This window comes from Daucus carota, chromosome 3 (genome assembly GCF_001625215.2).
Source record: "Daucus carota subsp. sativus chromosome 3, DH1 v3.0, whole genome shotgun sequence".
In the NCBI taxonomy this organism is placed as follows: domain Eukaryota; kingdom Viridiplantae; phylum Streptophyta; class Magnoliopsida; order Apiales; family Apiaceae; genus Daucus; species Daucus carota.
The window spans coordinates 61,931,036-61,957,536 of record NC_030383.2 but is presented as its reverse complement, the minus strand read 5'-3'; the positions used below and the strand labels follow the sequence as shown (position 1 = coordinate 61,957,536).

Genomic DNA, 26,501 nt, shown 5'->3' with positions numbered 1-26,501 from the left:
TTTGCATATATCTCCCAAGAAGCTTTGCGCCCTCTTTTTTTGCTCTTCCCACTCTTACTCGTCCTTGTGGAGGATACAATGTCATTGACTTGATATTTTCGGGTACTCCCCCTGTGTCTTCGTGATAATCACTTGTTCCACTCCTGGTTGACGTAATACTGTCTTGGGCATTACTTTCTCCGATTGTCAAACACAGAAGATATCTTGTAAAGTTTGGTTCTCTTTTCTTCAACTCAATATAAAACATAAGTTGACAATCATTAGCAATATCAAGTGGAGGATAACTATCTCTAACTTGATACTCGATTTTTTATGTAGATGATTCCGGAGACAACATCAGTTCATTGAGAATAAGTCCTGGCAAGGCGTTATAAGTGCAGTTGCTTGGAATCAACAATCCGCAGACCTTAAAGTTGATGTAGTTTTGATTTTCATTCCATTGACCACCATGTTGTATTATGACTGCGATATTTTCCATTTATCCTTCATAAAATAATATCAAAAATCAATAGCCAATTGCAACTACAATCAACCAAATTCAACAATATATAGAAAACAATATACTTCAGAATGGTCTCGTTGTACACAAAGAATTATAATGTTGATTAAACATTAGCAACATTCTATGCAACTTAACATCTTATATGCAACCTTCTGATCAACTTAATAAATTTTAACAATGAAACTTCTAAAATCCTCTCAAAATATTTTTAAATCTTGATTGCAACTTCAATGAGTGCCCCTGCAGGGCCACCTAACCAAAAGCAACTAAATCCTAAATCAGCAACTAAATCAACTTTAGAAACAACTGAATTAACATGTTAGTTGGGATGCAATATAACTAAATCATAAAAACCACTTCTGAATCAACAAAAATTGCAACTCAAAACTACCAAGTTCAGCAACAAGCACTAGTCCAAATTAAAACACAAGTAAAAAATGAATTCTTATGTTATTTTGGTTGAAAAATTTATAATTTCATATATCATGGTTAGTCAACCAAAAGAAACCTAAATTGCAATTGAAATCAACCGATTTGCAACAATCAACTAAATACAATAATGGACAATAAACTTTAATTGCAACTCAGATCGAATAGCCATAAACTACAACACAAACTTACGAAATCAACAATCATCTACAAAACTATTGTAATCTCAAAAAAAAAAAAAAAATCATACTCAAATCTATAATCGTAAGCAATACATAGCATTCAACTTCAATTTCAATCAAATCTACAAAACCGAACTGATATCATATGTTTTAAATCTTCAGTTGCAACTAGAATTGAAATTAGAAACCGAGATTATACCTTGTTCAAAAGTTTAGATTCTAGTTGATGTTGACGGAGTGCGGAAGAAAAAATCGAGGCAGCGGTTGGAGCACGGAGTGCGGCAGTAGTGGGCTTGTATTGGGCCCAAAAAGAATTAACGTATTCTAGAGAAAGAATGGAGGTATATTTGTAAATAAAACTTATCCTTGCATTATTTGTGAAATATATATGTAAAACATATATATGTATAAAAAAAGCCCTTTATATTTAGTAGGTAGTGTCTTTTATTAGCCTCTTTTAGTTGTTCAGGAAAAAATATGTGTTATAAAAATATTTTTTTTGTCACACTACGATTGTTTATGTTATTTTTGATACACATTTTGAGATTTTTATATAAAATATAGTTTCATGATATTTTTTTATTTTTTTCTTCGAATAAAAGTTTGACGTTCAAATTTTTATTAAAAAAAATAAAAATAAAAAAAGTTATGAAACTAACTCTAACAATAAACGTAAAGAACGCCGGAAGGAGTAAATATACTCCGGAAGGAGTAAATATACTCACCAGTTTCATTTGGTTTCTTTCAATGTTTCACCTATTTTTCTTAATATACTTGCAAGTAATACACACACACACATGAATATATATATTAACAATAATTATTAAAATAATATATATACACATACATAACTTTTTATAAATATACTATTAAATTGTTATTATTATTATATAATTAAATCAAACCGAACATAATTTGATAAGAAAACAACATATATTTTGAAAACTGTGATTTTATATATATGCAAGTTATTAAAACTAAATCTAGATTTTCATGGATATGAATCATTATATATTATTAATATTTAGGGTTTTTCTTCAAAATACATAAGTTCAAAATTGGTTTTTGCAAAAATACTATATTTTTTTAAATATTTTATAATAATATTAAAAATTTGCAAAAATATTGTATGTAACCACATGCAACCAGATGTACCATACTTGGCACTGGTACGGGCCAATTAATTGGTTGTAAATTGTATTTTTATAAATATTTTCTAAAAAGTTAGTACTTTTACATTTTTTTAAAAGATAGTAAAATCGCAAAAAAAAACTTAAAAAAATAATATTTTTGATAAATTCCCTAAGATTTATTACTGACCCTAATTTATAAACTTAAATACTATTCAATTTCAACTATAAATTTTAATCTAGTCATCTAAATATAATTTAGTCATCTATATTTAATTTTGTATTATCCAAATTTTTATGAAATTTATCATTTATAATAAAGTTGTCTTAAACAAAATTATCAATCATTCAATAATATTCTTCAACTTTAACAAGTATTAAGATTTATTGGTACATTTAATAATCTGATACATTTAATATTATATATATATATATATATATATATATATATATATATATCATCACTATTTCTAATAATAATGCAGGGAATTATGTTTGTTCAAATTAAATTATGTATTAATGAATATGCCAAACTTCTCACTTAAGTTCCTTGCTAATTAAGATTTCAACGACGTCCCTTGAAATAATAAACTGCTGCAGCGTGACAGAGATAATGCCAACGGGTTAATTTTCCGATAGATTCCTACAATACATATAAATACACACACTTATTTAATAATTTTATAAATCTAATTTAATAATATATAATAAGTCTTATTACGCATCAGACCTTCAGATAAAGTTGGTCAAGTTATGGAGGACATTAGGTCTCGCAGGAGTTATCAAGTCGTAACTCTGCAGGAATCACAGATAAGAAGTCGACAAAATTAAATTTTGCATAAATTTCAACTTGCAGAGGTCAGCATAGGCGTGAATGAGCTGATATTTTGTCGTTTAATATAATAATATTATATAAATAGGATCACGCTCAGAAGAGAACCGGTCAACCATAGAATCACAATAGATTTTTAAGATCTAAATCTAAAAACATGTTTTTTTCATCAGTGTATGGGTTCAAAAATAATTTTAAAATATATTAATACATAGATATTGACATTTTTTACATGTGCAATTCTGCTGCAGAACTCTAACGAATACTATTTACATGTGCAATTCTGCTGCAGAACCCTAACGAATACTAGAGGTGAGGGTTCTATGATTATCTATGGTTCTCTGTAAATATTATTTTAATATAAATTAAATCTACTTTAGTGAGAAGACAAATTTAGAGTGTGAACAAGATCATTTGAAAGCCTTTATCTTCCAATTTTTTTCCAGTTGAATAGATTATAAATATCATATTATATGTAATATTGACTATAAAAAAAAATTCATTAAGTTTACTACTGAATTTAACTCACCGGAGAACTTAACAGCAGAGGTTATATACGTTTGCACACATTTCGAGATTTTTGTAAAGTATAGTTTCATAATATTATTTTAATTTTTTTTATTTTGTTTTGAATTAAAGTTTAACATCAAACTTTTATTTAGAAAAAATAATTATATTTTAAAAAAGTCTTAAAAATCGTACTAAAAGTAACATATACAATTGAATGAGACACATCTATTTAGATATTATAAGTTAGTAGAAAGAATGCTATTAATATATTATATTTTAAAATTTTCAAATCTCATCTCATACTCAAAAACTCATAGAATAAAAAACTCTTACTCAATTTAACCTAGAAAATATAAATAATTCAGGTTCTGGTAATATTTTTTTCTATTACAGCTACCCTAGCAGAAGCTTGCCTCCACAGTTAGAACCTTGTACATAAGACATGCATTATATGAACAACTTTCTCTTCTAGTTCCGTACTCTGGTTTTACCCTCATGTCATTTATGATAAAACCATATTAAACCACATAACTATTCATCCTAGGTTGGACTTGGGATGTGTTAGAATAAAAATCAAACAAATCTAAGCACTTCTGGTTTGTTTTTTTATACTATGCAGCACAAAAACGCATGACAATTGTGAGAGTTGAGACGGCCGTACTTAATCAATGATTATCTTTTCTAGGTTTATAAACATGTGTACGAGGCACTTAATCCAAAAGATTAGAAAGCAAAAAATAGTTTTGACAGTGTAACTATAATAATTAAAATGTTTATAGCTAGTTTTTATAACTGTAGATTCTAGTTTTTAGGTACACATTTGTGGATGTATATTATGGATGTATTAGATATTGGATAAACACACATGCATTTTGAAGATTAAAGTGGCCAAGACAGCATGTTTCTATTAATATTTTCATAATTAGTTTTATGTCGTAATGAAAAACAATATAAGCAAAAATCGAGTTGACCATCAAAGTTTTCATTCAAGCTAGGATAGTATTGTTACTTGTGAGTTGTGCGACTGGAAATTTTGCCCTCATCCACCTTATAATCATTGTAATTTATGACATGGATTTTGATAAATGAAATAAGGATAAGTTACATGTAATTATCTACCTATCTAATATATATATAGAAAAGAATTATTATAATTATTAACAATTATAATATTAACTTCTTTGATGCAATTATAATATTAACTTGTTCTATCATAAAAATATAAAATGTTATTAAAATGATGAATATTAGTTTTGTCGGATTGTGATGTACTGTTAAGTATGTGTTGTACTTTTAATAATTTAACTTTAAAAGAAATAGTGAACATTGGTTTTTGGAAGAAACAAGAAATTAAAATCTTAAGAAATTTTAGAATACATCCATATTTTTAAATTTGTTTCTAAAATTATAATCAAATTTTTATATGAGGTTGCTGATTAGAAAGTAGTTATTTTCCAGGTACACATATTTGCATATATGATTTTATCTTATTTTTGAAAATGAAAATTTTAATTTGATATTTTCAAAAAATTCCTTTTTCTCTATAGTTTTTCATTTATAATGACCACATGAGGCAAGTTATATCTAATGAAAAAAAATGGACATATAACTCTGATGTCTAGCGACCAGGTATACATCTCGGACAAGAACCTGCATATAATTCGATTTATTGTTTGCGATTCAGAACATATATGAAATTAGAGTATATTAATTAATGTTTCACGAATTGGCAATGGCCCCTAGCCGCTTTATTTGCCCACCCTGCCTCGTGCCTAACCACTGCAAAACAAGATTATTTACTTAAAAACATGATCTACAATGATTAACCATCATATCATAATAGTTCTCAACACTTTCGAGATTTTTTTAATAACTTTGGCAACCGTTTCCTACACATTTAATTATATAATTGCTTGTGTTTGCATGCTTTCGCCGTACTTTTTGAATAAAAATAACCGCTGCAGTCTCGAAAGTAATAATTAAGTTTAGAATGTGCCCGCTGATTTACAGACACTCTGCCGATGTGCTTGTACACGAAACATTTGTAGCTCATGATATTGACACTCTCACTTTTTTAAGTTCTTGGGCACAAGTATTATAACATATGGAAGATGAACCCCATTCCATGTTTTTTTTAGGGGCTATGATCGATCGTTACAGTGATCGGTTATGAAAGTTATATTTAATCAACCGTTAATAAATAAATTGATTAAATTATAAGTATAACTTATCGTTTTAAAAACAGATCATGCTATAGTTATATAATGTACAAATGATCATTATTTTTATTTTTTAAAGATGTGCCGATATTCTAACTTTTTCTTATAACAAAAAAAAAATTAAGGCACCTTTCCCAGTAGTATCCCAGACGATACTACTTTGTTATTGATCACTCATAAATATTCAATCTTCTAAGATGGTTCTCACTGATTCACAGGATTTCATGTATCCCATGCTATTCAGATCAAAACGTAAGTTAGTGATGCTTTTGATTATGAAATTTTTATAATCCAAGATGCAATATTTGTCTTTGGCTACTGGACTGTTGTCACACCACGATAGTTGTATTGGTCTCTTACAATCCTCTTTTCACGATTTAGATGGCTACCATTTTGCTCGTCATTATTACGATTTACGAGAATCGATTTAGAAATTAGAATGCTACAATTTCGCTCGCCTCTGTTATGGAAATCTTTACTTTTGTTTCACTAGGATGAAATATTTTTAATTTTGATCGTTTCATTTATAGTTTTTGTCATAGAGAACACAACTTCAAATTCTTAACTACTTGCGCATTAGCCAAATAGTTAATTAACTCCTAGCTCAACATCCAGCACATATCTTAACACATGAAATTCTGATTGGATTATGAACATATCTTAATACAAGAAATATATAATTGGATTAGGAGCATATAAGACGAAGTCACCGTTAACACTTTTTATATGCAAATTGCTAATAAGAACTCATACAACATGGAATTTGTCATAACTTGGAGGCACATGAGTATCATCAAGCACGCATATATTCCATAAAAAGTTTAATAATAAGCTAACCATTTAGCTTTAGATGCTTCTTCTTATCGAAGTTATTCTTGTATGCTAAATTACAAACATAATACATAAGCCAAGAGCTTGCAACAAGTTAAGTCCAAACAAATGATCAATACTAATAAATTCTAGAGATTATTTTGGGAATAAGTTGACAATTGGCTTGGGTATATTCTATGAGGTTATTCTTGTCTCTAATACATTAGTGTACACTTTACATATAATTATATATATAAAAAGCCTGCGTATATAAAATCAAATTGCTCAATATCCTACTAGTGCTGCTGCGTAAATTGTGCACTAAAAAGGAAAATATTAATGTACAGCAATAAATAGAAAAAAAAACTAGTTTCTTAGAACCTGAAATTATGTACTTAGTTTCGTGTATGTAACACTACTCTTCATGAAAATAATTTGACTTGTGTATCCTAAAAATATGTTACGTTGATATTATGTTCTATCGAATAGTGGAATGATATGAACATGTTTGATTGAAAATATTATTAATTATTATTTTAATCAATTGAGAATATTAATTAAATTAATATCTTTTCATATATTCTAAGTCATTAGTCGGATTTTATATAAAAAATTTCATATATCATATCTATGGAGATATAAGAAAAATAAATGATTCCCGAAACATATATTTCATACCCAACTCCCTCAAAAGCTTATTTCTTAGATTCGAGACATTAATTTCAAATTTAGTTTTTCTAACAAAAAATCATGTACGAGTTTAACAATTAAAATTAGAGAAACCCAAACTAGACATGTTTTTTTTTTCTTTTTGTCATTTTATAGAATTCTTTATCAATAAAGTTAGACTTACTTCTATTATCTGCATTAATACTTTCCGGGCCGAACAAGAATCGAACCAAGGATATTCCGTGACTAAGTAAGATAATTTCATGAGTTATCTCATCCCGCTCATTATTTGATCATCCATATTATACCCTATTCCGAGTTGACACATGCTCTATCATGAGTATCCTATTCTCTATTCTCCATACTTCCCGAACTGGACAAGAGTTGAACCTCGATGTCCCGAAACAATAGAAGATAAACACATGACTTGAATTATCTAACCACGCTCATTATTTAATCATTCATATTATACTCTATTTCGAGTTGACACATGCTCTGTCGCGAGTTTCCTGGTCTCCAGCAGCATGCAATACTGCATTAGCACTTGGCACAATATTTTTATTACATTCCAACTGTATTATACAATAACCCGAAATTAAAAATTACCTAATGGCCAATAATAAAGTATTAATTACGAGAATACCGCGTCAATTCCCCTCAATTTTAATCAATCTCATGTGTACAAGATTATCATATTTTTCATGTGATCGACTGTTGTAGCAAATATTAAACATTATTACACCAAGTCAATTAGATTGTTGTTTACTACTGTAGTGCAGGGTTTGTCTTTAATTTGGACGCATATGAGTATCATTAAGCGAGTATATAACCCTAGAAGCTTAACAAGATGCTTTGGTTTATCAAGTAATTAGTGTCCATGCTTAGAACTAATTAAATTATTCTTATTTAATAAATATTAGCATAATCTATGGGCAAATATTTGGTCCTGGGCCTAGAAAGGCCCGTTAAGCCTCATGAGAATGGTTGTGCTTGGTTTTCCCCCAACTATTAGATCCATTCCTGGCCATAAACAGAGGAGAGCGGATCTAGGATTATTTTCTTAGGACGATACAAAGCACATATTCGAAAAATGCATATATTTTTTTTTACAGTTTTGTAAGATTTAGAATTGTGAAAACATGTCAAAAAAAATTTTAGGGGGACAAGTGTGCCATTGCCTCTTACTAGATCCGTCCCTGCTCATAGACCATCTTCGATAAGATGCTATAAAAGGTCGATGAGAATAAAAAATTAAAAGTTTTTTTTTTCCTGTTTAATATACATTCTTACAAAAACTTGCGAATCAAGAGGCCAAGTGATTGCAAACAGAAGATTTGTGTGAGCAGTTTGATGGGAAAGTAACCTTTCAGGCTTTCGATGACTGTTTTAGAACACGTAGGTATCACGAATTTACGACTGCAGAGATGCTTCTAAACTGTCATTAGTTCCTGGAAAGAAAAGACAAGGTAAAAATGAGTAAAAATAAGAAGCATAGATAAGTTCTGTAAGAAGTTTTGTCTGTTTATGTTATTACTTATTAGCAGCTGAATATGTACTTGTTAACCTACACTATATCTTATAAATTATAATTAATGGCGCACTCATTGCCGTTCTATGGGATTAAGAAGAAATATATAGCCATCTGAAAAGCCCTGGTCAAATGATAAAAAATGAAAGAGACTAATTTATGTTTTTAATATACGGAATGTTCGAACTTCACAAGTGTTCTTTTCTGTGAACAGTAATATACCTTCTCTTTCTGCTTAAAGATGGAGTCAACCTTCTTTATATATTCATCAGTCACTCTCTGGAGAGGAACAAATTTAACATCAGATAAACATAATTGAAAGGACCAAAAAGTCAAGTAGAGAAGTAAACATATACATATACAGTGCAATGGCAGGAAACCTCGACATTTAAAAATCCAAAGAAGACTGAAGGTAAAGAATTTGGCAAATGTAACTTTTTCTTAAAGCACAGTGCGTTTCTTTATGAATAAGCTGAAACTGGGGAAATTGTTATCAGGTTGGGATACCTGTAAATCACTTGCCAAGTCCTTTACAATATCTTCCGAGAGCTTTTTCTCCTGAAAGTATCGTTACAAAAATCATTAGAGAGGTTACTAGGGAAAAAGGCGAAAGCTGATTAGGTTCATACCTTTTCAAGTTTATCATAAGATTTAATGGCATCTCTTCTTATATTTCTTAATGCCACCTATACAAGCCAACAAACAGGAGCATGAGCTCATAATATCCAACGTCTTAACCTTGACAACAAACTCCAGATCAAATGAGTACTTGGGCAATAATGATCGACATCTTATTGATGGAAGATACATTCCTAGAGTAATCAAATGGGCATCTGCGCAGGGTTAATATTAACAGACGCTGATATCAAATGAGCATGTGCGCAAGGTTGTTGTTAACAGACGTTGATAATAACTTGATACAATGCTCTGTCCCAGCCTAACCAAAATCCAATAGTTTATCATATATGTCCGACTAATAGATTACACCCCATCTAACTTTGGCCCAGATGGCCAATATATATACATTTTTTTGATTCCTTTTCCCGCAGTACAGTCTGCCATTTATAATCCTGTGCAGTTACTACAAACAATGTAAGTAAATTCACACAAATGGAACATCGGTGCACCCAAACAAATGTAACCACAAGAATAAAAACTGAGAACGTATATTGACTAATAAGTTAAAAGATGTACCAATTTGTTACAAGAAATATTTCTATATTACACGAAAACGCATAAGAAAGTTTCAGATTATCTCTTTGTGTTTTTGTGCCAGGGAATATCCTGGATTAGGTTATGAGCATTTAAAACACCTATGACATAACAATATACCTTGCCTTCCTCAGCCTGTTTTGCAACCATTTTTGTTAATTCCTGCAGGAAACAAACAAGAAAAGCACAATCAAGTTAATAGCTTCATACCATGGCATAGTGAGCTTACATTTACAAGAAACATATTCCGAGAAATGCCGCCTGATTTTAAGCCAACACAGCTTAGAAATTATTTAATATATCTTGAGATATATCCATTTAAAAATCAGACAGTTAAAAAAAGAGCTTGCGGTTATATTAAAACAGAGCAAAGAAGCGCCAAATTTAAATGCTGAAATCGAAGGGCTTAAGTGAGACGTTATACCTTATAAGGTCATGAAAAGACTTATACTAGCATTTAACCCGTGTGCTGCACGGGTCTTCTTTAATATTTTTAAATCTTCAATTTTAGTAGCATCAAAACAAATACATTATTCTGTATACAACCCAACGGTTATGATCAATTTAGACTACGAAATCTGACGGTTATAACTCGTCATACCAAACTACAAACCAACCGACCAAACTTTTGTATGTTTAGCTGTAATAATTTAGTATAGATGTACACACATAGATACCTAAACATGTGTACCAATACAAGAATCTCTACCCCTAAATCATACGCTCCGTTATTCTAAATCCCATTATTACATTTTAAAGTCAAAACAATAAAGCCTACTCATGCAATCATGCACGGAGACATAAAGATGGATATGGAGAGAGAAGAAACTTTTTAGGCAGAGTAGAAAATTTTCAGACACCGCATCAGCCACTTACAGATAGCTTTGTCTAACTCTAAGGTAAAAATTCCAGAACAGAGACTGATAGCACTTCTGCATCGTTCAGAAAAGGCTAACTAACTATACAGAAATTGCCACGTGAGCAATACCTTTCTTCTATCAGCTGTTAGCTGAGGAATAGACAAGCGTATCACATTTCCGTCATTGCTTGGAGTTATACCAAGATCAGAGTTCACAATCGCCTTCTCAATAGCCTTTAAGCTGAAAATTTATTCCCAGACAGTGTATATGACACCAGGATGATTTAAGAAGAATTAAGAAGAAACAACTAATTAATTCCATTAACTTATTTATTTCAATGGCTAGGACACAAAGCAGACAACAGTCTGAATTTTACTGATTCATCGGTCAAACAATCAGCTACATAATATATTTTCAACTAGTACTGTATTTGTAGCGAAGTAAAATGCTAAACCAGCGATATTTTAGCCACTTATGTTTGACTTAAATTTTTTGTTTCCCGAAGAATATACCTAGATTTGTCATAAGGATTCACCAGAAGAGAACTTGAGTCAGGAGTACTGATTTGAGCTATGCTTTTCAAGCTTGTAGAGGTCCCGTAGTACTCCACCTATATGCATAGATAAAGGATATAAGTCATCAATAAGGAAACGAAGACCCCACAAGATAATACAGGAACATTTTCATAGTTCCCCTTTGTCAAGCATTGCAGATGTCACTTAAATCCATAGTCCCAGCTATCCATTATGGGCGTTCCATAAAAGAAGACTAGACATATCAAACACATGGTGGAAAAAAGGTATGGAAAAAAATAGAACCGAACACCTTATAGTACACTCAGCTCAGCTGTTCACATAAAAAATATTGAATGTAGTAAATAGAGGTGATCTGAGGCCATATTACTGTACAATGGAAGATGGTCTCACAACAAAAATATACTATCAACAGCATAATGTAAAAGTAGGAAAAATATCTGGACAGAAATCAACGAGTTAGTATATATAGTATAGTAGTTCAGGAAACTAAATTTATTTTTATAAAATATTCTAAACAACATTGAAATTAGAATGAAAACATGAAATATTGATTTTGTATAGTCTTGTTTGTGCACCATGCTCCGGAAAAAGGAATACATCAAGAAGCTGCAAGAAGGATTTAAATATTGACTGCAACTAGTTATCTTCTCTAGATAGCTGACTGCTAAAGTTTCAAACTAAAGAAAAACATACTAAGTTGCAAGTGAAATTATACCTCAATTTTATCAAGCATTGCTGGATTCGATCGTCCGGTCCTAATAGAGCCAAAATTTGCTCGAACAGTTTCAATAGTCTTTTCCATTCTTTCTTTCTAAGTAGTACCAAATCAACAGAAAATAACCATTAATTTTGCACAATGCATAATCTGCTAGCTGTGAGCAGTTCCATAGGATGTCCTCACCGAATTTTATTACAGCAAAACAAGACATACATAACTGACAAACTTACAACATTCTTCTCAATCAACGATTTCTCAGCTTCAATATCTTCTAAAGTTGCACACTTTACATTTCCTAAACTGAAAATCACACACACAAACCAACAACAAATTTAGTCATCAAACGCAATACTTTAAGCAGCAACCAAAATCATAAGTACACTAAAATCCTCACCAATTCACTTGCCTTTTCTGCGACAATCGACCAACAGCCATACTCCTCTCAGCAAATTCTCCACATCCCATCTGAAGTTTCACATAATTCGCCGAAGCAGCCCAAGATTTCACACACCCAGATGTTAAATTGCATTTCACGCAATTGGGTCCTTAAGTACACACACAAAAACACGGTCAGATGGTATCTCCCTCGCTCCGCTTACGTCGAATGATCACTAAATACATATAGTATACTGTATTTTCACATTAATAACCAAGTTCAACATACATCAAAGTAGCATAAACCATAACAATAGCATCAAATTATAGCTAAAAATGAATGTAATTTAACATATACACACAAATTAGTACAAGCATTTGCAAAAAGAATTTAAAGATTTGATCTTTATGGAAGATTATAGAAAAAGATTTCACCTTTGGGTCTTAAAGATTGTTGAATTTTGGGTGGGCTGGGCTTGAGATAAGCTGCTTGGTAAATTGCAGCAGTAGAAGATGATACTGAAAGCGCCATTGTTTGTGATTGTGACTGTGTGGTGAAGGTATAATTATGTTAGAATTGGCAGATGAATTTTAAAATAGTTGATAAAAAAATATATATAATTTAGTTGGGCCCAATAGGTTCAATAGAAGAAAAAGAGAGTGGAAGATTGGGCCGATAGGTGGGTGGTTTTTGCTAAAGAATCGATATATTTTGGTAAGCTTTTGGCCCAACATAACTTTAGCATTAGTCCATTATAACATTAACTGAACGGTAACCAAAAAATTGAAAAAAAGAATTAATTGATAAACCTAATGATTAAGATTTTGTAGATTCTTTTTTTTTTTTAAAAAAAAGATTTGTACATATTTATTGATTTTTTTGATAAGATGAAGATATATAGATCGGAATGTAGTCGATAAATTAATAAAAATATAAGAATTAATTGATTTTTTTTTGAATAAATCAGAAATTTTCAGAACACTGATTACCTATACAAAAAAAGGTTTAACTTATGGGCATATATTTAAAGTTTAAAATGTTTCCTATATAAAATAAACAAAATATTTATATTAAATTTTTTTAATAACATCAATAATTCTAGTTATTATGGATTAATGCGGTTAGAAATTCCGTGTCAAAAATCGAAACATGATATTTGTTCACGCTTGTCTTGATTAGATATAAATTTAAGAAAACATTAGAGATCTCAATTTTTTTTCTAAATATAATTGACATTTTTTGACTGATTTTTATTATATTGATAATAATCAAATTTTTATATACATATAAATCATCAATTAAAATTTTTTGACAAACAAATTTTATTAATACGAAGCGTAAACTCAGCCGGGACGAACTCCTGAACTGTCAACTGCAATCTGATTATGAAATAAAAAATGAACTAAACAAATAGTCGTTTTGTTTTCAGATCGCTAGAATATTCATATTTTTTGATTTAAAAAAGTATTACAATGACATATCGAACATATCGAGCAATCCAACCTATATTACTTATGAAAATAATAGCATCACAGTTGACCTTCACATAAGCATCATCTATAGTCCAATGTCTAGAATTAGATCCTGGAGCATCAAACGTCCTCAAAATATGAACAAGGTGAGCTCTTGTGGTGTGTCAGGGAAAATTTTTGAGACAAAATTTACTTACATAGGTGGTGTTTGGTTTGACCTTATAAGTCGACTTCTGGGTTTATAAGTTATAAGCATTTATTTGTACCGCTTGTGTAAAAAGTCAAGAAGCACTTAAAAGAAGTTAGGATTACTAACTTTTGTTTTAGGACTTCTGCTTATTTCCCAAACAGTTTAATCACTTATAAGTCTTAACTTGCTTCTATTACACTTTTTTATTTTAAGCAAAAAACACTTATTTTAATTTCACCCCAACGGCCCCATAATATTACCCTAAATGTATTAATTATGACTCGTGATAGCTAAAAATCTCCGATGTTCATTAACAATTAGATAACTCACGCGGCTCGCACCTTCGTTTCGGTCAAGAAACGTAAAGCCAAAAAGGGCCAAAACAATTCCCGTTTACACACACAAAGATTGTGCTTAATCCAATAATAACTAGGAAAAAGATCATTAAAAGCAATTAACATGCATGATTATCTCTTCTTTCCATAATCTCCTCACTTTTCTTCACGTTTCTACACATTGCCATATAAAACATCTCACATATTTTAACACTATAAATATAATCCATGTGTGTTCTCCCATAATCACTCTTCTTCTTCCCCTCAAGCTCTTCTCTGCAACAAGATACCTAGAGTTTTCAAACTTAAATCATGGGTTTTGCAATGAGATTAATGGTGGTATTGGTCTTGTTTTCAGCATTAACAAGTTCATTAATCAAAGGTGAAGTGTATAAAGTTGGCGATTCTGCTGGTTGGACAAGTGTTATGGATGTGGATTATAAGCATTGGGCGGAAACTAAAACTTTTCATGTTGGTGATACCATAAGTAAGTTTCTTACTTGCAACTATTAATCTTTACGAGATAATCCCGATTAATCTTTAAAAAATTTATTTTATCGATTATATTTGAACTTGACTAAAAAACTCTCATATATCGAGAAAATCTCTAATAAATCTTGAGTCGTTGGATAACTGACTAATGTCTTTCGATTTGCGATTTCTATAACCATGTTTATAATCGATTTTTGTAACTTTGGTACATATTGGTATTAGTTGTAGACTTGTAGTCTATGGGGAGAAATTTTTGTTGTTATTTAACTTTAAACATGGGAGAAATTAATCCCTTGACGATTTTGATATCCGTTTTAGTCGATAATTTGATCGACTTTGATATCCGTTCTAATCGGTTGATTGTTGATCGAAACAATAATAATTCCAAAATTTTAACAATGGAAGCAATTTTTATTTTTTTTTTGACAGAAATGGAAGCAATATTGATTCTAAAATTTTGCTTTTTTTTTTTTTGGTAGTTTTCAAGTACAACAAAGAATTCCACAATGTGTTGCAAGTAAGCTACGAGAACTACAAATCATGCAATGCAACAAATCCTATAGCCATCTTTACCACAGGAAACGACTCGATAACCATCAAGTCTCCGGCGCACTTCTTTTACATCTGCGGCTACCCCCAGCACTGCCAAGCCGGCCAGAAGGTCGATATACGGGTCCCTCGCTCCGTTGCTCCGGGACCAGCTCCCGGGCCTAGTCTGCCACCAACATCCGCACCGCGAATACCGCCAGTTCCCGGTAATGGTACCGGCTCATCAAGCCTCAACACCAAATGTTGCTTCTATACAATAGTGTTGGCACTTTTAGCAATTTTTGCTTATTAGGAATTATGGTATAAGTTTATTTGACATTTGTTTGGGACTTTTTACTATGTAACATCTTTAGAATAGGCCTCAACCTTCAATAGTTGCATCTTTATATAAATTCAATATTTAACGTATTATTGTTGAGAATCAGTCTAGTTAAAATTTTAAAGTGTTTATATTTCAACGGTTATTATCTCTTCCATTATATTTCAACGGTTATTACCTCTCCCATCTTTTTAGTATCTTGTTCTCATGAGACGAGTCCAAAGTGCTCAGACGGCCAAATCACACTGAATTCCACGTTATAGCAAAATCGAAACAAGTCTAAACTGCACAGACGGGACAAACCACACATATTACAAAAGAAACTTGTATTGTGGGACGGAGCTGTACCATATTACGGCACTGTCATTTTTAAGCTGGGAACATTTATAACAGATGGTAAACAGTGAAGTGAAAAAACAGGTGAGAACATTAATAATGGAAAAAACAACTGTCAATCTTATCCCCTTTCTGGTTAATTTCATGTGTAAAGGGAGTAGTATGTATGCATAGATGACAGGAGGATGAGAAGGATTTTTGCACTGAAACAAGCTGACAAACTATTAGTTGGCTCTTACCAACAAGGCTAGTCACAGATGAGGGTCCTATGAGATAAAATCAATGTCTTGTAAAGCTTCCAAACTTTCTGCATGTTTGCTGTGAAGTTTAGTGGAATAGATACCTATCAAATCTTGTTAAAGATATTTAACAATTTATACTATAGAGCATGATCGTAAAAATCAGAAATAGAGATTAATCGATTGACTTATTGATGCAAGATTTATCAGAAATTTATTTGATAAATCACGAAGTTTTAGTCAAATCAGAATGTGATTGATAAATAGATAAAATATTTTTTCAAGAATTGATTAGGAATTAATCGGACAGTTTTCTGCTGAGAAGGAGAGAACATATTTATAAAATATTTGGTGGCATTATCAAATTATTACAGTGTCACAAGTGATGTTTGTGCCTAACTAATACTCCCTCCGTCCCATTTTATGTGAGCTGGTTTGACTTTCACGGAGAATGAAAAAAAGATAGTAAATGTAGTTGAAAAGTGGGTAAAGTGGTAGGAACTATCAATATTTAATAATAGATTTGTGATAGTGGAGTAAGTTAGTGGGTGCAATAGTGTTTATTTAATGAAAAGAGAGTATAAAAAAATAGAGATAGTGGGTGTAACAATGAAAAGTAAATGTTCAAAAATATTAAGTATTATAGGTTCATTTTTTTTTAAGAACGTCCCAAAAAGAAAATAAAGTCACATCAAATGAGACGGAAGGAGTATTATAATTTGATTTGTGCAATACCGATCGTTTTATAAATTTACATACAAGTTTTGTCTCTGACATGATTATCATTGAACTGTTTTCACGAAACAGGGTAAGTATTATTTGGTCTTCACGAGGCAACCACTCAACATTTTGATAGACCGAGTTCGATATGAAACTGATGATAATCGAAGGAGAGGGATCAATTCTATCTAAATATAGTTCAAGATAAAACTCATGACAGTTGAAGAAATAAGATAAATCTGACTTGCATGTGATTGTTTTCATAAACAATGTTCCCCTTATATTGAGTTCGATTTCTCCATCAATGTGTATATTATATTTTTTAATAAATATCAAATTAAGCATTCAAATAAATATTTTATTAAATTTACTTTTTATTATATTTTTATAACATACAAGTCATCAATGATATAAAATTAGCTAAACATACCATTTAAGTTGCTGTTATCACATGAAATACTCGTTGATAAGTCATTTTTTTTAATCTATCCAAATGATTCTTAATCCTATTTATCCAAACGGACTCTTAGGTATCGTTTGGTTAGGGAGAGGATATGAGGTTGGAATCAAGAATCAGGTTAAGGTGGTAGGGGTAAGGTATCCCTTCTTATATAATGTGTTTGATTGAGCGGTGGAATGAATATAATTGCATTAAAATATTTATGTGTTTTTAATTATAATTAATCTAATAATATTATAAAATTAATACTTATATATATTTTTGAGTCATTAATGTCATTTTGTGTTAATAATTTGAATGAAATGATATAAATAGTAATGAAAATTAAGGAAAAAAATTGATTCCTCATACCCATGTTTCATACTCAGCTCCCCACTTGAGTATAAAAATCTCGTGGGTTTCAAGAATGAGTTTCTCTAAAAAAAATTCAACCAAACACCAGATATAGTTTGAAATGAATAAAACTCATACCTTATCAGAGACACCTGTTCGAACCAAACGACCCTATTACGGCGGAGAGTTTGAGAGTTCGGTTCCAACCTTTTTTTTTATATCAAAACATATATCAAATATTATTGGAAAATATTTTGTATAATTTAATTAATCAATCAAATATTTGACTAACTTAACTGCGCAAGTAACATAAACATGCAATATTAATTTATCCAGAAAATAAAATTAATATAAATGTTAATACGGTACTTTGAAGTACACCAGAAGAAAGCAAGTCTACACAAACTCAAGTTACTCAACACTCAGCATCGCAAATGAAGGAGACACGAAGGGACAAAACCAAACCCACGTCTATTTAAATAACTGCCCTCCCTCACTTACACTCTCCTCACTACCACACTACCCACCACTGCCAACCTATACTTACACCCTCATCTGTATCTCTACACATCTATTTTCCTCAGTTCTAAAGCGTGACCACACGGATCCTTGTCTCCCACCTTCAATCCCACTGTTTAATAATTAGATATTGCTTTTGTGTGCGAAGCACTGGCATATTTACGAGTCGAGCAAAACCGAACCGTAACCGAAAAACCGAACTGAAGAGAGATGGAGTTGAGTAATGTGACGCTGGAGATATTTTCGAAGCTTGAGCAGAAGTGGCTGTATCACTGCGATGGGAAGAAGACGCGTGTCCTGAGTATCGACGGCGGCGGGACGACCGGCATTGTCGCCGGCGCTGGCTTGGTTCATCTCGAGGATCAGATCCGGAGGAAGACCGGGAATTCCGCCGCGAAAATCGCCGATTTTTTCGATGTTATCGCGGGGACGGGGATCGGCGCTTTGTTCGCGGCGATGATCGCCGCGGACGACGGCGCCGGGCGGCCGATGTACTCCGCGGAGGAGGCGGTGAAGTTTGTTAACGAGAATCAGTTGAAGCTGTATAAGCTCAAAAACGGCGGCGTTTTTAGGAAGAAGAAGAGGTTTGATAGTAACAGCATGGAGAGAGTGTTGAAGCTCGCGTTGACTCGCGACGACGGCACGGTGTTGACTTTGAAGGACACGTGTAAGCCTCTCCTCGTCCCCTGCTTCGACGTGAAGAGCTCGGCGCCGTTCGTCTTCTCCCGCGCCGACGCCACCGAGTCGCCGAGCTTCGATTTCGAGCTTTGGAAAGTGTGCCGTGCCACGTCAGCCACCCCGTTCCTGTTCAAACCGTTCAATCTGACCTCAATTGATCAACAAACTTCGTGCCTCGCCATCGACGGCGGCCTGGTGATGAACAATCCCACCGCGGCGGCGCTCACTCATGTCCTCCACAATAAGCGCGACTTTCCGGCGGTTACAGGCGTCGAGGATTTGCTCGTGCTGTCGCTTGGAAATGGACCGTTATGGAATGAAGTGACGAAAAAAGTGAGACGTAACGGGGAGTGTGTGAAATCGTCGATTGTTGACATTGTGCTTGATGGAGTCTCGGAAACGGTTGATCAGATGCTCGGGAATGCGTTTTGCTGGAATCACTCGGATTACGTCAGAGTTCAGGTACGTTACAGTTTCAGTTAATTTTACATTTTTTTTGTCGATACACAATTCCTACAGTAGATTTCATTCTGTTGCACTGTGTAAGCTAAGTGTACAGTAAATTTTATCTATTTTTAGCAATTAGAGTTGAGTAGAATGTTTCCATAAATAGTTCCGTCCGATTTATAATTAATACTCATTCTGAATTATAAATACTCTGCATAAATTTACAATGCTGTATACTTTTCTGACCAGAATTAACAGAGAATGATATGTTTTCACTTTTCAGGCATTTGCTTGTGCGAGTGAAGGAGAAAAGCCGACAGCGGAGCAAGTGTTGAAAGAGAGAGCCGTCGAATCGCTACCATTTGGCGGTAAGCGTTTGTTGGCCGAGACGAACGGAGATAGGATTGGAAACTTTGTGCAACGCCTTGTTGCTACAGGAAGGAGTAGTCTACCACCAAGTCCGTGCAAAGATATCGTAGTCAGCCCTCTTGCTAACGGCCGTTAATAGTTCCCTGCATTTCGTTAGTTTCAAATTTTCGAAAATTCAAATTTGTAGTTATCAGGTTGCTTTAATTGTCCCTGTAATCGAGTTTGATAGATAGAAATAACATGGCGACCTATTTTTAAGCATCCAGTCTCCCCAGTTTTTGAATTTTACTGGCAAATAATAGTATACTATTAGATGTGTTTAATGATCATGTTAAATTGTTAATAGACTGAAATCTAACAATGTATGCAATTGAAGGCTTAAAATACGGGTCCCCATGTGTGCTTGTAGTACCAAATTAGTATATGTACTTGGATCATGTCTCAGTTTAAATGTTTGATGCAACCAAATAAGGCTCCACCAGTCCCATTTAATGTGACTCCATGTAAGGTTATGGAGAGTTTAGAGCAAGTCCAAGAGAAGCCCTATAACTTGTCTTAAGTTATAATTTAAGGCATTTGATGAAAAATGTTGATCCAAGAGTGTCCTAGTGATGCCTTATATCACTAGGACAATCTCTTCAAGCTCTATTAATAGGGCACCTCTCTCCTTGTCCTATCCAATATTTTAATATAAAATTTTATATCCACCCTCTTTCTCTCTCTACTTTATATTGTGTTTTAATGATGAAAGGAAGACTTTAATAATAAAATATTAAACATATATTGAAAATAAGGCACATTGTTGGAGTTGAACTTACATAACCATGTCCTAAATCACTAGGACATCATATTTTATATTATATTTGGGGCTCTAACTAGGACATTGTTGGACTTGCTCTTAGCATCCGAAAACTGAGAGCTATTTCTCATCGACGATGACGATCAATTTCTAGTATCAGAGCATCTCCAATAGTGTTGGCTATAATCGTTGGCTAAATTGGACCTGTAAGACATTATGTAAAATTAGCCGAATCAAATTAGACAGAAAATTGTCTAATCCAAATATATTTCAGGCCCAGTGTTTTTCTGCTAAATGTATGCGACATACTGAACACCAGCTGCCTAAATACATACTCCCTCCGTCCCAGTCATTTGTATACAAATGGCTGGGACACGGAGACCAATAAATTGTGTAAGAAATGAGTAAAGTTAGATGAAAAGTGGGTAGAGTGGTGGGACCCATTAATATTTAATAATAGATTTGAGATAGTGGAGGAAAGTGGTAGGTGTAATAGTATTTATATTATTATAGAATAGAGATAGTGGAGGAAAGTAGTTGGTGTAATGATATTTTATATTATAAAAGTTTACTACTTTTAGAATGTATATAATTGATGGGACGTCCTAAAAAGGAAACTGTATACAATTGACTGGGACGGAGGGAGTATCATACTGTGTGTATCATTGAAGTGAGAGATCGAGTGGTACTATGTACTAGTGGCTCAAAATCTATATTGTGGTGCTTGGGTGTAAAAGTACATTAAAAATGGCGCCTAGCAGTTTGTTTGTTCTTGACCTTTGTATTTATTTTCTCAAAAGAATTACTCCGTAATAACAAGGATTAAAAGCATGGACATTTAGTAAAACAAGGATTAGGAGTAGTCCTCTAAAGCTGACAAGATTAACAAGTGTGCCCTGTCTCTCAAATCCTCAAACTTTCTTGTCAAGGAAGAAGACCATTGTTATGTAAATCATTTTTCTATTTGCTAGATAAAAAAAAGGGTAGTCTGGATTTAAAAATTCTCAAAACACATCTCCACGAGAAGATAGTTTTGTGTAGGGGGCGCAAAATATAATAGAGCGGAAATAAAAATAAGAGGCAAAAAAAATCCATCCCAATCATGGGGGCAAGTAAACAAATTGTGCGCAAAATATAATAAAGCGTAAATAAAAGGAAGAGGCAAAAAAAATCCATCCCAACTATGGGGGCAAGTAAACAAATTGATGAAATTTATAGTAGAAATATGTATCGATTGTGGAGGTTAGTGTGAGCAAGTACCCGAACGCTAAATCCGTCCCTGATTTTGAATAACATATCTCGAAAAATAAAAAATATATTTTCAAAAAATAAGAAATGTATGTATTTTTACACATTTTCAAATATGGAACAAAATAGATAGACTTTTTCGTGTTATGCTCCTCAAAAAATGAGAAATGTGTATTCTTGTTGAAATTCCCATGTTCGAAACAAAGCCAACAGACCATAACATGCAACTGTGCAAAGGATCGGCAGCTATATTACCATCTACACCATGTGATCAACAATCCCAGACACAAAGAATAAAAATCCAGAAATATATATGGCTTCACTGCTTCAGCGTGAAGTTGGTCAAAACTTAATCAAGAAGAGTCTCCAAGGCTGCTTAGAAACTGTTTGGGTGGGTCAAAAAGGTAAATCCCAAAACACCTGACCCCGACAATAGTAAAAGTGGGTCAATCACTATGAATCTCAGTTCGATTGGTCCGCTGCTTTGCCTATTATGTACTCATATATCTTTGTCCTCTAACTTTTACGTGCATGATTTAATATACTCCCATTGTTTTTTATTATTTAATATTTTGATTTTTAACACATTTTTAAATTTTTTGACAGGATAATTAAGAATATTATTTTCAATTTTTTTTCCTAAATAAAAATATATAATCAAAATTTTAATTTACAAAAAAAATCAATCAAGAATAATATTTTTAACTATCCGATCAAAATACTTAAAAATGTGTCAAAAATAAAAACATCATATAATAAAAAATAAAGAGAGTAATTGTTTTTGCATGATGTGCCATGAGCGATAAACACCGACTCGGGCATATGAGTGTGTTGCATTTGTATTGGTCTTCTAATTATAAATATGATCAATGATCCTTTTCACCAATAAAAATCCATGAACTTTGTTTTATAACCTGGACACACGTTACAAAAACCTTTAATATAATCATATTTAAAAAATGCTTTGCAAACTTATGGAATTAATTTAACATTTTACTATTCATTAAATAGTTATTTTTATTGAATTTTCTGTTTTGGATTTTTTTTATATTTTAGATAAATACATGATAATTTTTTAGTTGAAAAAACTCTCTGATTCAAATGATTGTTTCAATCCGGTGTTATGAAAGCCAAAATCTTTATATCTTTTTGAAAAATTTTGATCTTCAAACAAGCTCAAAAAGACTCCTTATTTATGTGGGAAGTAGATTTATATAATTAATCAATTGATTCAAGTACATTCTTTATTATTACAATGCTGTGTAATATCAATTTTAGAAGTGATGGAAAACTTGGAAGAGAGCGAGTGTTATTTGCCTTAGAGTCTAATTATTAATTAAATAATCTAAATATATATTTTTATTAATATAAACATTTCAAAAAGATTGAGAATATAGTTTTATAAAAAGTCTAATTAATTAATCAAAATAAAAATTTAATCAATTAATTAAGTAGTCTAGGTAGAGTCGAATATGGTTCAGAACTTTTTTTTATAAAAATTTAATAAACTAACTAATTTAAATAGAGTCATTAATGAATCACCTGTATATCATGAGTCATTGACATAAACCCCGTTTGAATGAGATTATGAGTCACGACTTATTGTATGATAAGTCGGGATATCTGTTTAGGTAATTTGATTTATTTAATGATTTATGAGGTTATTAAAAATATAATAATAAAAATAAAAATGATTCATTGGTAACTTATGACGTATTGATAATTTTATTAAAAAAATTCAAAAAAAAAATCAATGAAAAAAGTGTCTCAAACTATTTCTTACTTTAAACCGACTTCCTACTTATTACAAACACACATACATTTTTCAGATTAAAATCAGAAAACATTTAAATTAAGCCCAGACAAACATGCTCAATTGCTCATAGATTCCTACATTCAAAATTTACAAATGATTCATTTTCTGCTTCTAATTCGGCAATCATTTATTTTTTTGGTAAAAATATTAGCCAAAAAAATCATTTTGCAGCATGCATGCTTAATTATTATAGATATCTTCACGGCATATATCACCCTTTCCGGCCTGTCTCCCGCCAGAGTCCAGATCATATCTCTCCCTCTCTCATCACAAGCACCTACATTATTTGTTCGTATTTGTAACTATACCCATGTATTATAATGTAACACTATTAGTTTATACATTATGATAGGATCCTGTCTCCCCTTGGCTTACTCGATAGATTCTTGTAATTTAATATCTTGTCCCTTTCGATCTTCTCATTTCTTCCTACGTCGATATTATTTTCCCTGCAATATTCGCATCTATATGTGCTCCAAAAACAGCTAGTGAAGCTACTGACGTTCTAGCATGTGATGCATTATTATGTACACATATTTATGTTAGGAACATCACGAACAAGCCTCACAAAAGTTTAACGAAATGAGGATCAGTCTACTATGAAGCCTTTGTTTGTTTCTTGGCTATCATCAATGTAAGAAACAACAAGGCATGTCACCCATTTTTTCCCACAATAATTGAACTTGCATGTCGCAAGGTTTAATTTGTGAGGAACGATTCACATTTATTCATTCTCAGGCTCATGTATGGAAGGTCAAGATTTCGAAGAAGATAAGACTCAGTCTGTTTGACTGAGTTTAAAATTGTGATTTATGAGTTAATGTGATAAGTTTAGAGTTTAAAATGTCTGTTCCGATAATTGTTACTTTTAATGCATGATTTGTGAGTTATTAAAAATATAATAATGAAAATAAAAGTGATTTATGGGTAACTTATGATTTATGGATAGTTTTTATAAAAAAATTTAAAAAGATAAAGTCACTCAAAAAAGTATCTCAAACTAAATTGAGACTTTAAGTCAGTTTCTAGTTTATTTTTAATTTTAAACTAACATGTGACTTATTCCACAAACAAATATATTCCAGTTTTATGTTGAAAATACTCCTTTTAACCATTTATTGCTCTAAGTCATGATCCAATGTGTAATGTGTTTTTTAAATGAGTTTGTCTAGTGTGTGCCATGAACACATGTTAAGCGCGAAATTTTTTGTATTTGGAGCATTTTCATTGGTGTGGTTGGTCAATTTGCAGGGGGTCCATCATTATTAAGAAATGGAGCCAATAAAAATGATTTAAGCACAAAATTTTTTGCGCTTAGCATGTGCTCATGGACACACCATAGAAAAACCGTTTGTAAATTACTCCCTCCGTTTCAATTTACATGTCCACCTTGAAGAAAATTTTTTGTTTCAAATTATTTGTCCAATTCAACTTTCAATGCAAAATCATATTTCCAAAGTCAATTCTACTCCACATATCTTTTATTTATATTTCCTAGATCAATCTCACTCCACATAATTTGATCATTTAATGCAATTAATTTGTGAACAACCACTTTTCTTAAACTGTGTGATTTTTCTAAAGTGAACATTTAATTTGAAACGGAGGGAGTACTGCATAAAAATTCATGGTGCTGAATAACTAGCAGAGAAAGTTGTTTAACTACAAGAGGTGAGCAAAATTCGAGACCAAAAAGCTGTGATCAGTTCTAGGAAAAACAAACTGATGCGTAGAGATGCATGTTATGTTATTCTCTGTTGATAAATTTCTTGAGTCTTGTGAAAGATGATCAGAAGCTTCAGAGTCCTTTCCTGAAATACAATACGTGTAAATCTATGGAAATGAACCCACTGAGGTTAAGTAGGTGCAAGACACTTGGTACACATGCAAAGGGTGTAGTAACTAGTAATACAGCAATTGGACAATTAATCTGTGTGCTATAATTATACTCCTTTAATTTCTAATTTTAATACATTTAATCATATGTCAGGGTTCGTTCGGATCGTTGATGAGAATAAAAATCGGGAATGAAGTCACGGGGCAACTCCTCTCTATCAAGGTTTTATATAAAGGTCGTTTGAGTAAATTTAAAAAAAAAAATTTATAGTTTAAAATAAAAAAATGGATTAAAAATGAGAAGTAAATAAGTTGATAAAGTGTTTGGAAAAGAAGCAGAAACTCGGAAAGAAAAGTTAACATTCTCAAATTCTTAAAAATACTTCTACTTATTTACACAAATGGGTGAAAAAATAGAAGTTAGAATCAGTTTGTGCTTCTCTTTAACAAACACGCGCATAATAATTCTGCATTTAGCTGGTAGTACTGATCTGTGTTTAATCTCTGTACTAGCAGTCCTAATTTGAATTTAACCTCTCTAGATTTATGGTTTAGTGACTCGTTTTTGACTAAGAAATACTTTACTAAGAAACATGTACAGTACAGCTGGAACAGTCTAATTACAGTAGTTGACTATATCTACATGACTACATGTACCAAGATTAAAAAATACTAATACTAGCTGATCAATGATTAAAAAAGATTTACTCTTTTAGTCCCGTTTTAGTTGTCACTTTTGGTATTGTGTCGGTCAAATTAATTAAAGTTTGACGGAAATTTATGAATATTTTATCAATTGAAAAAAAAAATATGTCACCGAAAATAACTTTT

At 31.9% G+C, this 26,501-nt stretch overlaps 3 protein-coding genes across 5 annotated transcripts; 2 read left to right on the top strand and 1 right to left on the bottom strand.

Moving 5' to 3' along the window:
• Positions 1-8,521: 8,521 nt before the first annotated feature.
• Positions 8,522-13,092, bottom strand: LOC108210955 (ribosome-recycling factor, chloroplastic). Of its 3 annotated transcripts, none has more exons than XM_017382419.2 (11): positions 12,948-13,092; positions 12,532-12,682; positions 12,368-12,437; positions 12,135-12,230; positions 11,396-11,493; positions 11,012-11,123; positions 10,144-10,185; positions 9,441-9,497; positions 9,319-9,369; positions 9,034-9,090; positions 8,522-8,731 (listed from the first exon to the last, which is right to left on the bottom strand). In XM_017382419.2, the coding sequence occupies exons 1-11, from the start codon at positions 13,042-13,044 to the stop codon at positions 8,714-8,716; spliced, it is 849 nt and encodes a 282-aa protein (XP_017237908.1). In that variant the 5' UTR covers positions 13,045-13,092; the 3' UTR covers positions 8,522-8,713. The 3 variants fall into 3 exon arrangements, with proteins under 3 accessions (XP_017237908.1, XP_017237909.1, XP_063946279.1); XM_017382420.2 differs by having other exon boundaries at positions 12,544-12,682; XM_064090209.1 differs by lacking the exons at positions 8,522-8,731; positions 9,034-9,090; positions 9,319-9,369; positions 9,441-9,497 and adding an exon at positions 9,684-9,881.
• Positions 13,093-14,822: 1,730 nt separating this feature from the next.
• LOC108210956 (mavicyanin) lies at positions 14,823-15,843 on the top strand. Its single transcript, XM_017382421.2, has 2 exons — positions 14,823-14,997; positions 15,482-15,843. The coding sequence occupies exons 1-2, from the start codon at positions 14,823-14,825 to the stop codon at positions 15,841-15,843; spliced, it is 537 nt and encodes a 178-aa protein (XP_017237910.1).
• A 2,705-nt stretch (positions 15,844-18,548) lies between these two features.
• LOC108211847 (probable inactive patatin-like protein 9) lies at positions 18,549-20,232 on the top strand. The gene is made up of 2 exons (XM_017383553.2): positions 18,549-19,617; positions 19,886-20,232. Exons 1-2 carry the CDS (start codon positions 18,688-18,690, stop codon positions 20,105-20,107), a joined length of 1,152 nt encoding a protein of 383 aa, XP_017239042.1. The 5' UTR covers positions 18,549-18,687; the 3' UTR covers positions 20,108-20,232.
• The last annotated feature ends 6,269 nt before the right edge of the window (positions 20,233-26,501 follow it).

Coding starts and splice junctions, on each gene's coding strand:
- LOC108210955 (XM_017382419.2), bottom strand. CDS start 13,044: ATGGCGCTTTCAGTATCATCTTCTACTGCTGCAATTTACCAAGCAGCT. Junction 12,231..12,367: donor CGTTGATTGAGAAGAATGTT/GTAAGTTTGTCA, acceptor GGTACTACTTAG/AAAGAAAGAATGGAAAAGAC. Junction 10,186..11,011: donor TAACAGCTGATAGAAGAAAG/GTATTGCTCACG, acceptor TGTTTCCTGCAG/GAATTAACAAAAATGGTTGC.
- LOC108210956 (XM_017382421.2), top strand. CDS start 14,823: ATGGGTTTTGCAATGAGATTAATGGTGGTATTGGTCTTGTTTTCAGCA. Junction 14,998..15,481: donor TCATGTTGGTGATACCATAA/GTAAGTTTCTTA, acceptor TTTTTTTGGTAG/TTTTCAAGTACAACAAAGAA.
- LOC108211847 (XM_017383553.2), top strand. CDS start 18,688: ATGGAGTTGAGTAATGTGACGCTGGAGATATTTTCGAAGCTTGAGCAG. Junction 19,618..19,885: donor CGGATTACGTCAGAGTTCAG/GTACGTTACAGT, acceptor TTCACTTTTCAG/GCATTTGCTTGTGCGAGTGA.